General features: G+C 39.0%; 1 protein-coding gene across 1 annotated transcript; it reads right to left on the bottom strand.

The window, feature by feature from the left end:
* Nucleotides 1–924: 924 nt before the first annotated feature.
* LOC137258947 (uncharacterized) lies at nucleotides 925–7853 on the bottom strand. The gene is made up of 7 exons (XM_067796644.1): nucleotides 7521–7853; nucleotides 5849–6471; nucleotides 5557–5611; nucleotides 4669–4726; nucleotides 4146–4279; nucleotides 2805–2889; nucleotides 925–2010 (listed from the first exon to the last, which is right to left on the bottom strand). Exons 1-7 carry the CDS (start codon nucleotides 7651–7653, stop codon nucleotides 1875–1877), a joined length of 1224 nt encoding a protein of 407 aa, XP_067652745.1. The 5' UTR covers nucleotides 7654–7853; the 3' UTR covers nucleotides 925–1874.
* Between the last annotated feature and the right edge of the window lie 7605 nt (nucleotides 7854–15458).

The following is a 15458-nucleotide window of genomic DNA, read 5'->3' as shown; positions in this document are numbered from 1 at the left end:
AAAATTTAAGTCAGGCAACTGGTCACAGTTTGAAAGTTGCCAGGCCAGAATTTTCTGGATTTAGAAACATAAGGTAAGTATGTGCAATGAAACTGCTTAATGTTTTCAAATCTGTTTCAGTCAAGGTTTCCTTGTCACACTGAATGCCAGGGTTGGTTGCTCGTAAATACTTGTATAACAAATGCTATGTCAATGAGAAGATTTTTTTGGGTAACCAATTTGTTTGGTAAGCTGATACATTTAAGTTTATTTTGGTTGTATATGCACCTGTAAAATATCTAAGGTCCAGTAGAAACACTGACTGAAGTGTAATTAAACTCACTAGCTCAGTGAGGGGCATGAGTGAATCCAGGGGGGATTGCAGGAGTGTGCACCCCACTTTTGTCCTACAATTTTGTTAAGTGACCATTAAAACTCGGGTGAAAAGAAAGTGTGCACACACCTCATTTCTCAATAGAGTGTACCTAAGCTTATAGCAAGCTTGTATCCTACGTTTCAGAATGTCCATGCATCTTGATGATCCCATATTGATGTGTTGTTTATTTGCCATGGACTCCTTCCATGATTTGCGAAATAGTCGATTGTTGCCATGAAAATATTTCTATGGCTACTCATGTATCAAGTACATACGATTAGACTAAAGTGGTTGTGTCCCTAAAGAAGGGTTGCCATATACTTATTTATCCAGTTTTAAATGGATACAGTTTCCAGTCATAAATGTATATTTAAGTAAAGTTGTGAAATTTTGTGATCCTTAGTGAAGTGTGTGTAGCAGTAGTGAGTGTGGCATTAAACAATAAACAACCTTACTCTTATATCAGTGAATTTGTTTCCAAGAAAAATCAGATTAGAAGGTGTATCAGATCTTTCATCATGTATATAATATATTAAATTTAGTCATTCAAGTATCATAGAAAACAAACATTTGACTGTAATGAAGTCACATTATTGATTAAGTAGATGTTTTATGACATCTATAATATTCTTAGGCACAATACATCAATAGGTTACAAGTATATTATATTCAAAGACAAATATAAAAATAAAGTTATAAGTCAGCCATAGACTCTGTTGTGTTTAGTTTGTAGGGTTGGATGACCCAAAAAAATCGTAAACGAAGGAAAACAATTTAAATCCAATTTAAATCCACCAAGTCCAAGAATATAACACGACTGAGAGACATCATCATTCTATGTTTTGTTAGACTCACTACAGTATACAAATTATACTGAGCCTGAGTTTACGTAGACTGGGTTGAGCCTATGATTTACGAACATATTGTCGAGCTTGATTGTGTGTGTGCTATATATATGTATACGGGTTTTTTTTTCCAGAAATGTGGTCAAAAGGAAGCAAGAAAACACATGTATCTATTTGCTGTTTTTACATAATATATATGGCCAAGACAGTTATCGTAGAAACAGGTACAGGATTAAATGGTACCATTTTGAGCTGAAGGTCAAGGTCAAACATAATGGGCATCATTTGTCTATACTAGCAATGATGCACTTGTCTTGATTACATTCACTAACATGTCAAACATTTTTCAAGAGCTTTGTTACAGTCACATTTGTGTCAGTTCTCTCACTGCCAGCCATGGATTGTCTGGTGTAGATTTGATTATTTACAGACTGCCAGCATATAGTTGGAATAGTGCTGAAAATAATATTGGATGACAAACACAGTAAAGCAAGTCCATTCACTGAGTTCCTCAGTTTCTATTGCATGACAAGTACTTTGATCATCATCGCCAACAGAAGACACTGATGGGGAGGCATTCACATCAACATCGGCCAAGTTCCTCCTGGATCTTTTCCTGACTGGAACCGTGGTAGCAGGAGTTGTGAGGAGGATCTACACTAGAGAGTAGCTGATCAGAAAGCCTTCACATAGCCAACAACTGCCCAGTTCATCTTGTGCCTGTGCTTGACTGGAACCTTTGCTGCAGGACTCGGGGAGAGGGTCTCCGTCAAACTGGTGGAATCCCACATGTGACTACCAGTCCAGCAACTGTTATGGAAGATCATTTTACATACATTATTCAGAACAAAAGTAAAATCTTTTCTGCTAGTTTTCTTGTTGGGGTGAGTGAGTACGGTTTTACGCCCCTTCTCGCAAAATTCCAGCAATAACAAAGCCAGGGACACCAGAAATGGGCTTCACTCTTAGTACCCATGTGAGGAATCGACCCCAGCTCTTTGATGTGAGCTAATGCTTTAACCACTAAACTACCCCAAGATATTGTTGGACCAATCACCTTACAGACATGAAAAAGTGTAGCAGTTCATTTATCTGGGAAAGCAATTAACGTCTAAGTGATTCATGGTCCACACCGAAATGCAGACGCCAAACAGATGCATACACCACTTAAAAGAGTATCTATATTGGACAAAATAAGTTAGGGATATTGGTATTTTTATGACTGATATTTCATCAGTGAGTCAATGAATAAGTAGATAATTATTAATGATTTCAAAATTTACGTATATCCCTAACTAATTTTGTCCAGTATGTATTTGTCAATCGCACATGTTACTGCTCTGTGGCTCTGTCTTACTTGAACTTCTTTGTGCAGAGCCATGTAACATGCCACATATTATCCTTGGATATGTATTTACACTTTTTTTAAGGATTGGAAACCATTATGAAGATGTGTCAGATTGTATTTCGACTACATGTCTAAACACGCTCACTGCTTTTATATCAGTCAAGGCACAGTAGATGCATGCACACTCTCTCCACTATTAAACTACAAGTATTTAAAAAAGCTGTTCAGTAACAATTAATTATATAAGAGACCATACCCAGTGTACAAATGGTCGTCAGCAATATCTCCACACTCTGACTGCTTGTGGCAACAGTTCCAGGTTAGTTGACCGTCTGCTTCATCTATGTTTGGATGAAAGAGAAAAATGCAATTATTTTGGTTCTGCTCAGAATTACATCATTTATTACCTATGAGGGCGAACATTTCGGAATTCATATTTTTCATACAATGCCCGAGGGCAAAACATCATTTTGTCATGGTGACATAGCGTCATGAACAATGCCATCACCGTTCCTTTGTGACGTTGCTTGTTACATGCTGCGAAGGAGAGTGTCAGCCCATGTTAGAAAGTAGATTTGGGTTTATTTTCCTCAATTTAACAACTTTGTTAATAAACAGGATATTTGTGCCCATAACATACAATGTTTACGACACTTGTGCCTAAATATCGGTATATCCCTCACTCTTGCTCACGAAATACCAACATTTAGGCACTCGTGTCGTAAACATAGTATGACATGGACACTCATGTAATATACCCTATATATTCCACAAGAATCTAAACAAATAAACAAACTACTCTCCATCATAAGGAGACACCTACATTAAAGTCGGAGGTCATTGTTCGTTTGTTGTTTAAAGCCACACTCGGCAATATTCCATCTATATGGTGGCAGTCAGTAAATAATAAAGTCTGGACCACACAATCCAGTGATCACATTAGCATGAGCATCATGCTATGCAACTGGTATGTGATGTCACGTGTAACCTAGTAGGTAAGCCTGTCCAACCTATCCCATTAATCGTCTCTTACGATAAGCATGGGTTCCTGAACATCTTCATTGGTTAGTTCACTGCTTGATTCCAACTACATCATGAGCATGTGTTGATGAGACGCAATAAAATTGTGAAACTAGCCAGTGCAAAGGTCAGTCTTTCCCAACCATGCCACCTGTCTTAAGGATCTGCCAATTTCTGAGATATGATTTAACATAAATGCTGGTGAATTGGAAGTCACCTTTAAGATCATTGTGACAGATATTACAGTTGTATGTTTGTTTGTAGTTTGATGCAGAACTCGATAGCATTTCATCTCCTTGAAGTGTGTCTTTATATAATCCAGTCTGGGCCAGACAGTCTACACACATTATGAGCATAGACAAACTCATCCTGGATAAGATTATATGGATCAATCATGTTCATGATTACCCAATCTCCTTGGTGATGAGTTGGTAAAGACCAATTCTACCCTGGATGTTCAGGGAGTTATGGATTGATAAACCAATGATTACCACCAGGGAGAACAATAACAAGTTATAGGATCATGACACACATAAGGGACACAATTCTTCAGTGTTTTTGATGTACTAACACTGACCTCTCTGTCCCGGGTGGAAGATGCAGGGCATATCCTTGACCAGAACCTCAGAGTAGGGTTGATGGCACCTGCTACACAGCATCGTGTCCAGCACCGATGGGAGTGACTTGACACGCTGGCGGCACTGCCATGTCCTACAAACAAACAATAATGTTATACAAGTAAATATTTACGCGAACTTGGCACGTATCCAACATATGAGTTGATTGTTGACAGAGTGAGTGAGTATGGTTTTTGCCGCTTTTAGCAATATTCCAGCAATATCATGGCTGGAACACCACAAATGGGCTTCACACATAGTGCACACGTTGGGAATCGAACATGGGTCTTGAGTGAGAGCTTATGCTCTAAGCCAACTGCCCCACTTGATTGTTGAATGTGAAAGTGAAGTTTTAACATTTTCAATGACATTTTGTAAGGAATATTTATGCATGTTCCCCTACTTCGTCATTGTGTCATTGCATGCTGATGTCAGAGTGTCAAAGAGTATGAAGACACCATGCAGAGTGATAGGACACATTACCTGTTACAGTGTCTTTTCCGACCTAGGACTTTCTCAGTAAAGTGATCTGTTAGCTGATCTGAAATAAGAGAAACAAACTACAGGACAAAATGAACATTTCATGTATTTTCATGTATTTAAGATAACAGGTTTTGAGTGAATTCCCAATACTTCTAAAATGATTCATCACAATGTGTCTTGCACTGAATCCTTCTGATCATAAAGGTTACGCAATGCAATTACAGCAAACAACCAGTCCATAAAACCTGAAAGCTTGATTGTTAAGTAACATGTTCCCTTTTCATTGGTTAATAACGCAATATCTCTAAGTGCCTATGCAGTAGAAGAGTAAAATTGCCAGGATTACCTTGGAAGGGAGGGCGGTGGGGTAGCCTGGTGGTTAAATCATTTCATTGTAACACCGAATAAGTAAGTTCGATTCCCCACATGGGTACAATGTGTGAAGCCAATTTCTGGTGTCCCCGACCATCATGTTGTTGGGAGATTGCTAAAGACAACGTAAAACTAAACTAGCTGTCAAACTCCTTGGAAGGGATTAGCTGGTCCCAACCTTTGGAAAATGGGGGCCAATAACCAAAAGTGACATGTGGGGGGTTTGTTTTGGATTGCCACCTGTAAAAAAATCTTTAATTATTCTTCTTGACATTTTGTCAGATTCGAAAATAAACTTTATAAGAGAAACAAGCTCCTTACAGAGATAAACATTTTGTATGCAAATTAACATACTAGTATTGTGCAAAGCTTAGGAAGTCTAGTTTGAATTCTGGAAGTTTCAACATTAGGAATTTGATTTTCAAATGTTTGACATTCCTAACAATGAAAATAGTCATACTTTGACATTGATTTTACACCTGATATATAAAAATGAGCTATAAAAGCAATACTTACAACTGAGAACAATATCTCGCACAATCTCCGTCTCTCCATTAAGGTACGAATATCTCTGAAAATATACAGATACAGAATATTATGCTATTCAAAGTCATCTGTACCTTTAATATTTATGTTGATCATTTGGAGACATAATATTTTCCGACAAAATGCGCATTTCGCACACAGAATTGAATAATATAAATTAACATGTAAACTGAGATACCTGTATGTAAACACAACTGATATTAATGTGAAAGATACACTGGGAATCAAAATGTAACCAAACAAAACAAAGAAGCAAACGTACCTTCATATTCAAAGTGTCCTGTACAAGTCGCCTGTCGTTGAGAATCTCCAGCAGGTAACGTCTTATGTCACTGAGTGTCTGACTCGACCGACACCATACCAACAACGTCGTCTGTTTGACCTCTCTCTTCACATTACTGTTAGTGGCATCCCAGTCAATCTCAACGACACATTTAAATTTCTGACATATTTTCTCAAAGTGTGTGCCAACAACCTTCTGAAGCAGCTCAATGTGATTCCTATGTAGCGGAATAGTGATTCTGTCTTTAATCGGCATTTTGCGTTTACGTTTCTTAACCATCAGACCTATTTGTCTCTCTGTCAGTTTAACTGCACGATCACTGTTGTCGCCTCCAAGACTTGGTACAGTGTCCTTGGTCACAGTGCTCTGTCTACAGGTCTTCTTTTCAGCTTCCAGGAGGGTAAAGTCCCCATTTAAGGCACAGTCAATGATATACAGAAGACGCTGTTCACTTGACGTTGAAGAAGAGTCTGTACAAAGAATGTTACAAGCAACTGCCAGTGCCGATGAAGATGCTATGTTGATCCATTGGTCGAAATGTCCCTTTAAAGTCTGTTTCAGTTCTGAAAACTCTTCATTTGATATGTTGATTGTTGTTGTGCCTGAAAAATATTTTTTACATTCTTTGCATTAGTTGTTAATTGAGTGCATGCATACAGCCATACTCTAGCAAGTTTATGTCATATGTCTTCTGTGAATCATTGAATCTGGTCCAGACATTTGGGTGAAGGACATCATGAAAATAGATCTTGGGATGACAAGGGTTAACCAAGTGAATGAGCTTGACCACTCAATCTGTTTAGCTGCCTCTCACAAAAAACATGGGTTGCTGAAGATCAGCTCTAAACCAGATCTTCACAGGTAACCCATGGCCTGAGTGTCAAGGATCAAGATCTTCACAGACTGGTTAGATCAGAATGTCTCACCTGATAAGCAGTGTATGTTTCCACACAGACTTGTATTCACTGATAATAATATGTCCTTTGTTCAGTACTCTCACTGACAGCCATCTACCGCAGCACATATAAATGAAAAAGAAACACTCACATATATGTAGATGGTTATCAGTGAAAAGTGTTTGATCTTGGACATACTATTTTCAGCAATACAAGCCCCTGTGTTTGTTTTGGGAGACTGAAATATTGGTATCTGAAACAAAGCACTTTCAGTGAATGATGACAGTTTTTCAGGGTTTACACTCTGTATGCCATTAAGATGATTTGGTGCCTCACAGTTATTACCCTCTCAGCTTTGTGAATGTTTTACTTTTATGCTTTTTACATGAAATCAGTGGATCAGCAACTACCACTGGTTGTTCTTCAGATGAAAGAGATGATGTGCAGAAACCATTCTTGTGGTCAATGTAAGTAATAACACTTAAAATTAATAGCAGTGGAGTAGGCTTGTGGCTAAGGCATCTGCTCCCACCATCTAGGGAGACTATATTGAGATTATAGTTGCAGATTATCCATGCCACTATGAAGACTTAGGTTTGATTCTCAACGTGCGATATGTAAATAATGAGTAAAGACCATTTCTGATGCATCCTTGCCATGATATTACTGGAATGTTGAAGACCGGCGTAAACCCATCCTCCCTCCCTCACTCACTCGATTAAGATTAAAGTTGTAATCATGAGAGAAATTCTTACGTGTCCTCCTGCACGAACAGACAGCCATCGCAAGGCGTGAAGACAGGTAACGAGGTAAAACCTTTAATAGTTGTAACTGTCGCCGTAAGCTTTCAAACCCGGTCTTGTCCGCGTGGAAGATGCAAGGTTCCATTTTCTTCGAACTGTTCCGTGTCGTTTTTGAATTCTCGCTATCTATCAATATATTTAAAGCTATGCATCTACGTTGTGAAAAGGTGACTTCTCATCGCGAGCGGTTGTGTGTCGTGATCTGTACTGCTAGCGCCTTTATATGCAGGTAATTTATTGCACAGCATGCGCAAACCATTGCAGTAGACAATTTTCGAAAACGCTGGAACATGTCAATGCTATTCCCCTGAAGACTCATTACAGATAGCCATTATGGTTATCACTTACTTTAATAATTCGGTTTCTCAATATATAGCAGTAGGTAAAAAGAACAATTTTAGATGATAAAAATTAGAAAGAAAAATTAATGTAAAAATAATATGATACACTACATCATCAAACTGCAGAAGCAGTATTCGAATATTTTAGTAAGTTGTATGGATAGTAGTTGGAACACGTGCCAATGTTTATAAACAGAGCACTGACGAATACGCGGTTAACCGCCTTTAGAGTAATGCAAAATTATTTAATCTATATCTTCTGTATCCATGCTATGGGTTCGATTCAATTCATTTTTGCGTACATCATTTTCATTTGTAATCTGTGTTGTAATATCTTTGATTGTCATGCACTCGAACAGTTAAAAATTACTAACTTTTACGAACGCTTCGATTTTTCACATGACGCGATTTCTGTATTTGTAGAAGCAGACATAAAATAATCAACACTGGCGTTACCCTCGTCATTTTGTGACGTGTTCCCAAGGATTGGATGGTAACCACTCATGTATACGGTGAACTGTGTCCCTTAATGAAGTCAGTTCGTCTTTTGTGATCACTAGAATCGAATGTTCATTATCTCCATATGCCCTAATTATCAAAACCGTGATATGCAAAATGGAGTATATCCAAACCAGGCAGTATAACAGCCAAACCTGTTACACATTTGATTAGACAACAACTGATTAATAACACGATCATCATAGTCAAAACGCGCCAAATGTTATATTGATGGACACATCAGCTGCTGGTATCAGCTGCTGGTCTGTTACAACGTCAGTAGCTATCATCGAATCATCGTTTTCGTCAACAAGTATTAGTTGTATCATATTCACTTTACAGGGTATTCGATGCAGCTCCCGTGTTGAACGGGAGGTTTCATCAAACATCAAACAGATCGTATGCTTCCTTTAGCCAGACAGTTTGTCTGTATTTATGTCTTCTATACAAAATTAAACCCAAATCATTTTACGACAGCAGTACAGCTGCGCACAGACTAATACGGTGACATGCATAACCTTCAAGGTGTCGGGGATGGAGTGGATTGAGTGAGTATAGTTTAACGCCGCTTTAACCTCTGTCCCAACAATATCCGTCAGGGATACGTGAAATAGGCTTCACGCATTGTACTCATGTGGAGAATCGAACACGAGTCTTCCACGTGAGGAGCAAACGCTTAAACCACTGGGCTACCCATTGCCTCTCAACCAGGTAAAGCTTGCATGAGGTAAAGTGTGAAACTGCTCAACCAAGTAAGATAGTTGTCACTTAACGTACTTCAGTCAGTGAGTGAGTGAGTTTGGTTTAGTTTTACGTCGCATTCAGCAATATTCCAGCAGTAATATTACGTCGGCGGTCTGTAAATAATCGAGTCTGGACCAGACAATCCAGTGATCAACAGCATGATCATCGATGTATGCAACTGGGAACTGATGACCATGTCTCAACCAAGTGACAGGGCCTGACCACCCGATCCCGTTGGTCGCCTCTTACGACAAGCATAGTCTTTTATGGCAAACATGGATTGCTGAAGGTCTATTCTACCCCGGACCTTCACGGGTTAACCTGATTCAGAGTGAGAGGGTTAAAATTCACAGCCATGTCGTTGTTACTGTGATTCAGATAAAACGACGTTCAACCAAGTAAAACATGTCTGACCTATGCTAGGATTTAGCTGGTAAGCCACCTCACTCCTTTATAAACAAAATCTTTTCTCTGGTATGCGAACAATGACACAACTTGGGAAAGATGCATTTCATCAAAAGATAAAAAATAGCGATTCCCTTTACAAAGAATGTTCATGTCAGTATCAGTGCTAAAAGACCGTGAAAGACTATTTATTATTTTGCACTTTGTCAGCGTTTTCGTGAAATAAAACAAATCAATTTTAATGCAAAAACAGGAAAAATGCAGCTGACGTCACTTCATGTTCAGGTTCTTTACTTTTGTCTCTGACACTAATGCACTCTTACATTAATTCTAAACAGAGCGAATAAATACACTAAGCATTTACATAGTACCACTGAAGTAGGATCTGCCTGCTCTTTGTTTTGATTGAATCTCAAAACATAGAAATACCATCAGACCATACATAGGCTTATAGCTTTTCGTAAAAAACATGAATACAGGTCAGGTTTCATAGGTGTCAAAGTCTAACTCTAGTCCTCAAACACGTTAAAAAATCTGGGCTAGAATCGGCCTTCAGAAATCTACACGCCGTAAAAGGCGAGAAAGAGGCCCGGGTTGTTTGGTATGATGACACGGTTGATGGACTGTGTCTACTGCTTCGATCGATGCTCATACTGTTAATCACTGGGGTGTCTGACCGCCATCTCACGTACACTGATGAAACACACAAGCAACACATATACTTCGTGGCTTGGCAGCGTGGATCCTGCGTTCCATTTTTCGAGTTCATGCTTTAACCTCAATGGGGGTTCTCGAATTGGATATGGGTGCGAAACCATGTGCCTCCTGAAACATGAAGCCACAGTCCACATGTCTGTTGAGACCTGGATCCTTAGCAGTTGCAGCTCATGGACAATGTTGCTACCATTTTTTGTGATGACCCACTTCCACTTCCAATGTTCCTGACAATCACGATGAAAGAGGTACACTCAATGAGATTCCCTCCCTGAATACTGCCCAGTGACCCCCCTCCCTCCGAGAATAATGCACAGGGATCACTTGCTCCCTGAAAACCGCACAGGGACTCCTGCCTCCCTTCCTCAATATGCACAGTGACACTATTCTCTGCCCCTAGAATAATGAATAATGCAGAGTGACCCCTCCCTCCCTGAATATCGTACTGTGACCATTCAATGAATAATGCACAGTGACCGATCCTTCCTTGAATACCGCTCAGTGACCCCTGGATGCTGCACAGGGATCACTCCCTCCCTGGATACCACACAGTGCCCCTAGAATAACACACAGTCACCCCTCCTTTCCTGATGAATCGCTCCAAGGAAAAAGCACAGTGCCCCCTCCCTGAATACTGCACAGTGACCCCTCCGTCCCTGGATGGTGCACAGTGCCTCCTCTGTTCCTGGATACTGCACAGTGCCCCCTCCGTCCCTGGTTACTGCACAGTGATCCCTCCGTCCCTGGTTACTGCACAGTGACCCCTCCGTCCCTGGATGCTGCACGGGGACCCCTCCCTCCTAGAATAACACACAGCCACCTCTCCTCCCCTGATGAATCGCTTAAAGGAAAAAGCACAGTGCCCCCTCCCTCACTGAATACTGCACAGTGACCCCTCCGTCCCTGAATACTGCACAGTGACCCATCAATGAATGATGCATGGAGCAGCGCACAGCCTAATACGGTAATATGCATAACTTTCAAGGGGGATGGAGTGGACTGAGTGAGTTTAGTTTTACACTGCTTTTAGCTCTATCCCAACAATATCTCGTCGAGCATACGTGAAGTCGACTTCACACATTGTACCCATGTGGGGAATCGAACCCCGTGCTCTACCATGTGAGGAACAAACGCTTAAACCACTGGGCTATCACCATCGCCCCTCAAACAGGTAAAGCTCGCATGACCTAAAGTGTGAAACTGCTCAACCAAGGCAGATATGGACCCCTCCCTCCCTCCTAGAATAACACACAGTGCCACCTCCCTCCCTGGATACTGCACAGGGACCCCTCTCTCCTAGAATAACACACAGCGCCCCCTCCTTCCCTGGATACTGCACAGTGACCCCTCCCTTCTAGAATACTGCACGGGGACCCCTCCCTCCCTGAATACTGCACAGGGACCCCTCCCTCCTAGAATAACACACAGCGCCCCCTCCTTCCCTGGATACTGCACAGTGACCCCTCCCTTCTAGAATACTGCACGGGGACCCCTCCCTCCCTGAATACTGCACAGTGACAACTCCCTCCCTGAATACTACACAGTGAAAACTCCCTCTTTGGATACTGCACAGGGACCCCTCCCTCCCTGAATACTGCACAGTGACCAAGATGTTTGGAACTTGGGCAAACCCATGACTAAGCGTACTGTGCTAAGAAAGAAAGAAAATCGAGCAGTACCAGTATTCAAACTGGAGCAGCTCAGTTACTGACATAACCAAGAGACACAACTCCACATAACCAAATGTTGACAACTACAAAAAACAACAACAGTTTAATCATCACATACTTTAATAAAAATGATGATATGCAATAAATTTGAACAGCAAGCATGAAAGAAACAAAGAAAAATCATGAAAATACAGAGATTCCATAAAGACACCTATTACAGACAGTAGAAAAATAAATAATACATTTTCACTGCATCCACAGAAACTGAACACTAGGCAGTTTAGCACTATCATATACACCTTCATTTAAAGCTGATGGTTGTTGCACATCATGCTTCAAATACACTAAAATGCTCCATAATGCTAGGACTATCAATAGTAAAAAATATGAAACACATTCACTATGACTTGGCAAGAAGCTATCAGTTTCCATGGTCAACCCAGCACCTCCATTTAGTTGAACATTTGGAAGACATTCCTATTTGAATATTTCTTTCCACAAGATTTACCAAGATTATTTACTGATCTTCTTTACGAACACGTATTTAAGATCAAAAGTTTTGCAACTGTTCTGCTAATAAAGCCTTCTATACAAAATGTGTTATTAATTAGACAGTCTTTTCGTTGTAAACTTAAATAGAAAATATGCAATCTCCAGATGACAAAGGACACCTGTAGCATGCACAGTCAGTTATAAAATATTCATATCTTACACAATTCTGATTACATTCTTTACATCATGTTTTGAGTACAAATATTTAGGTCAACACCTGAACTGTTTAAAAAACCTAAAAATCCAATTAAATTCTTGCAAGTTCTAAAGCTTCTTCTATGACCTACAGCACTCATGCGCATATTCACAAATCACCACAATCAAATAAATAGCAAATTTGCATTATTACAAGTTTCTAGCCTCTAGGTACAGGCAAACAGGTATGTTTGCTAGACTGCTTTGACTAGAAGGACGAAAAGTTTACGTCATGAGACTAAAGATACATTCGCTGAAATCTAGGGATATGTTCCACAAAATGACCTACTACAAGAAACAACGTGGTCATAAGTTAAACAGGGAGCTACGATCAACTCTACATAGCAGTCATTACGTGGAACCAGGTCCAGCTTGCTATACTAAATCAGTGTTTCTGAAAGATTTTTAGTATTTTCCAATGTCCGAGGTCTCTGGGTGTGTTAAGATGATATGGAATTTTACAAGCACGAGATCAGATCATAGGCTGCCAAGTTACACAAATTATGAACACGTGATACAAAACAAGATAAAAAGAAATCCCCACACCAATATGAAGCAGGGATAATGGTAGAGATACCTAATTAACATCTAAAAACAAACCAATAACCATATCTTTAACCAAAGCCAAATACATTACCCCATATCATATATTGCAGTTTGTATGAATGAACACAAAGATGTCATGTCGATCATATTAAATACAATACGACACAAGCATGTTATTATACAAATATCTTGACAATAAATAATGTATATGACATATGTAATTTAATTTTGAAAGAAATCATTTATGAACAAAGCATTACTAGAGATAAAGAACTATATTCTAATTAGGTTTTGAGTTCAACCAATGGCAAAAACTCACAAATATGATACTAGTATTAGACAAAAATCGATTTTTGACTAAATTATTTAATCAGTTTCACGATCAGGTAAAATGACAAAGCCCAGTGAGATTTCATCACATTTGCTAAATATGACTAATTATATAAATTAATTATCAATTTCCTTTCAGCATCATTTCACAACTGTATTTCTGTGCAGTATTTCTGCGATCCTGTGAGTGTGATTTTCATGCCTTTCGTAAATGTACTAATCCCAAAATTGACTTTGGTAGGGGCATATCTACCATATTGACAAAAAAGCCTGCGTTTACATATGATTTTTGCTAAAAAAGTTGGGCTAGCCCTCAACACTAAGAAGCTTTGCAAACTATTGGGCTTAAACAAAAAAAAATGGCTTGCTACCCATCTGTTTGGGTTGGTATTTACCCCAGTGATTACATACTTCATACTTTTTACCAATATGTTTGTGACCAACTAATGAAATAACAATACTCCATGAAATGAGCTGTTGTGAATCTTCATAAGCACAAACATACAGCACAAATTTGCATTTAGATTTGTGCAAATCTACCAAATAAATGCAAAATGAAACAATTACATCGAACTACACATGTTCCTTTTCTGTTTCAAGCTTCTGGTAAGCCAAAGTTTGGGCTTATCGACTTTGACAATTCAGCACTTTTAAACAGGGTTAACTAACACACGAAGATATTTCATTTGACTCAATAAACAGACAGGACCTGTAACATAAACAAGACAATTTTACACCTAATCCTGTCCTTTCAGAATAATAAATAACACTGAACATGACACATTTCATATCTATAAGAACAACAGAAAATGATTTAGGGCTTAACTGTCACTAATAATTAGAGCTAACTTACCAAGAGGACAAAATACATAACTTCAAGGTATCGCCATGGAAACAAAATAATAAATGACAGCTACAGTGATATACAGCTGGCTGGGGATGCCGATACAGAACATTACAATGTTACAATCAGTATTCCAGACTAATACTATTCTATTCTTTTCTAATAAACAAATATTATTTACAAGAACTTTACTTTTGTGTCCCAGTTTATGAGTTGACTCATGGAAGATATATACTATTCATATCAATTTAAGAGTCGAAGCTAGATTTCAAACATATAAAACAGAAATATCAAGCATGAATATGGCTAGAATTGGTCTATGCTGTCCTAAGCGGAGCACTAAGTATGTGATCTATCAAATTTATCAATTCTGGAAATAATGAAACATCACGAACAAGTGGGGTTGGTCTAAGTCAGCGCTCAAGTACCGCACTTGCGTTTATTCTGACTGTTCCAACTGCTGTGCTTCCTCTCTTGTAATACAAACCAATAATAGTGATTTGAGTCAATGATCGTTTGTTAAACAACTTTTATCCTATGCTGAATAAGATTCTGAGATGTAAATGTTCAACTGGCAAGGTATTATTATGGCAAGGCAAGGTAATATTATGAGGATTCACAATGTTAATTTCACTTTATTTGATTTACTGTCATCAGTACGTATTCCCTGCAAACAGACAGTGACGTGAATTATCCTTAGAAATGGATATCAGCTTTGTGTATGCAATATTTGTACTTTTGAATCAGTTTGAAATCAGGAATCAATTTAATTACATTTATTACCCATAACATTGAATTGCGTGGTTTTGATAAGCGCATTTATCACATCAGAAGTGACACAGTGGGTTTTCTTAAGTGTATTGTGACACTGTGCCATATACGCAGGTTTTCCACGTCAAGGGAAACCCCGGTATATGTTTGCTATGCTTAATTAAATGTCATGGTGAAACTACCTTCGACCCTTAACTTCTTTTGAGCAGTGTATATGACTAAAAGGTTAGACTCCATGCTACCAACCCTTACAAAGTAAATGTAAATTGGATGTATTCCC

The sequence above is a fragment of the Haliotis asinina genome, chromosome 12 (assembly GCF_037392515.1).
Source record: "Haliotis asinina isolate JCU_RB_2024 chromosome 12, JCU_Hal_asi_v2, whole genome shotgun sequence".
In the NCBI taxonomy this organism is placed as follows: Eukaryota; Metazoa; Mollusca; class Gastropoda; order Lepetellida; family Haliotidae; genus Haliotis; species Haliotis asinina.
Note: the sequence above shows the minus strand (reverse complement) of the source record. Positions and strands in the feature narration are given on the sequence as shown.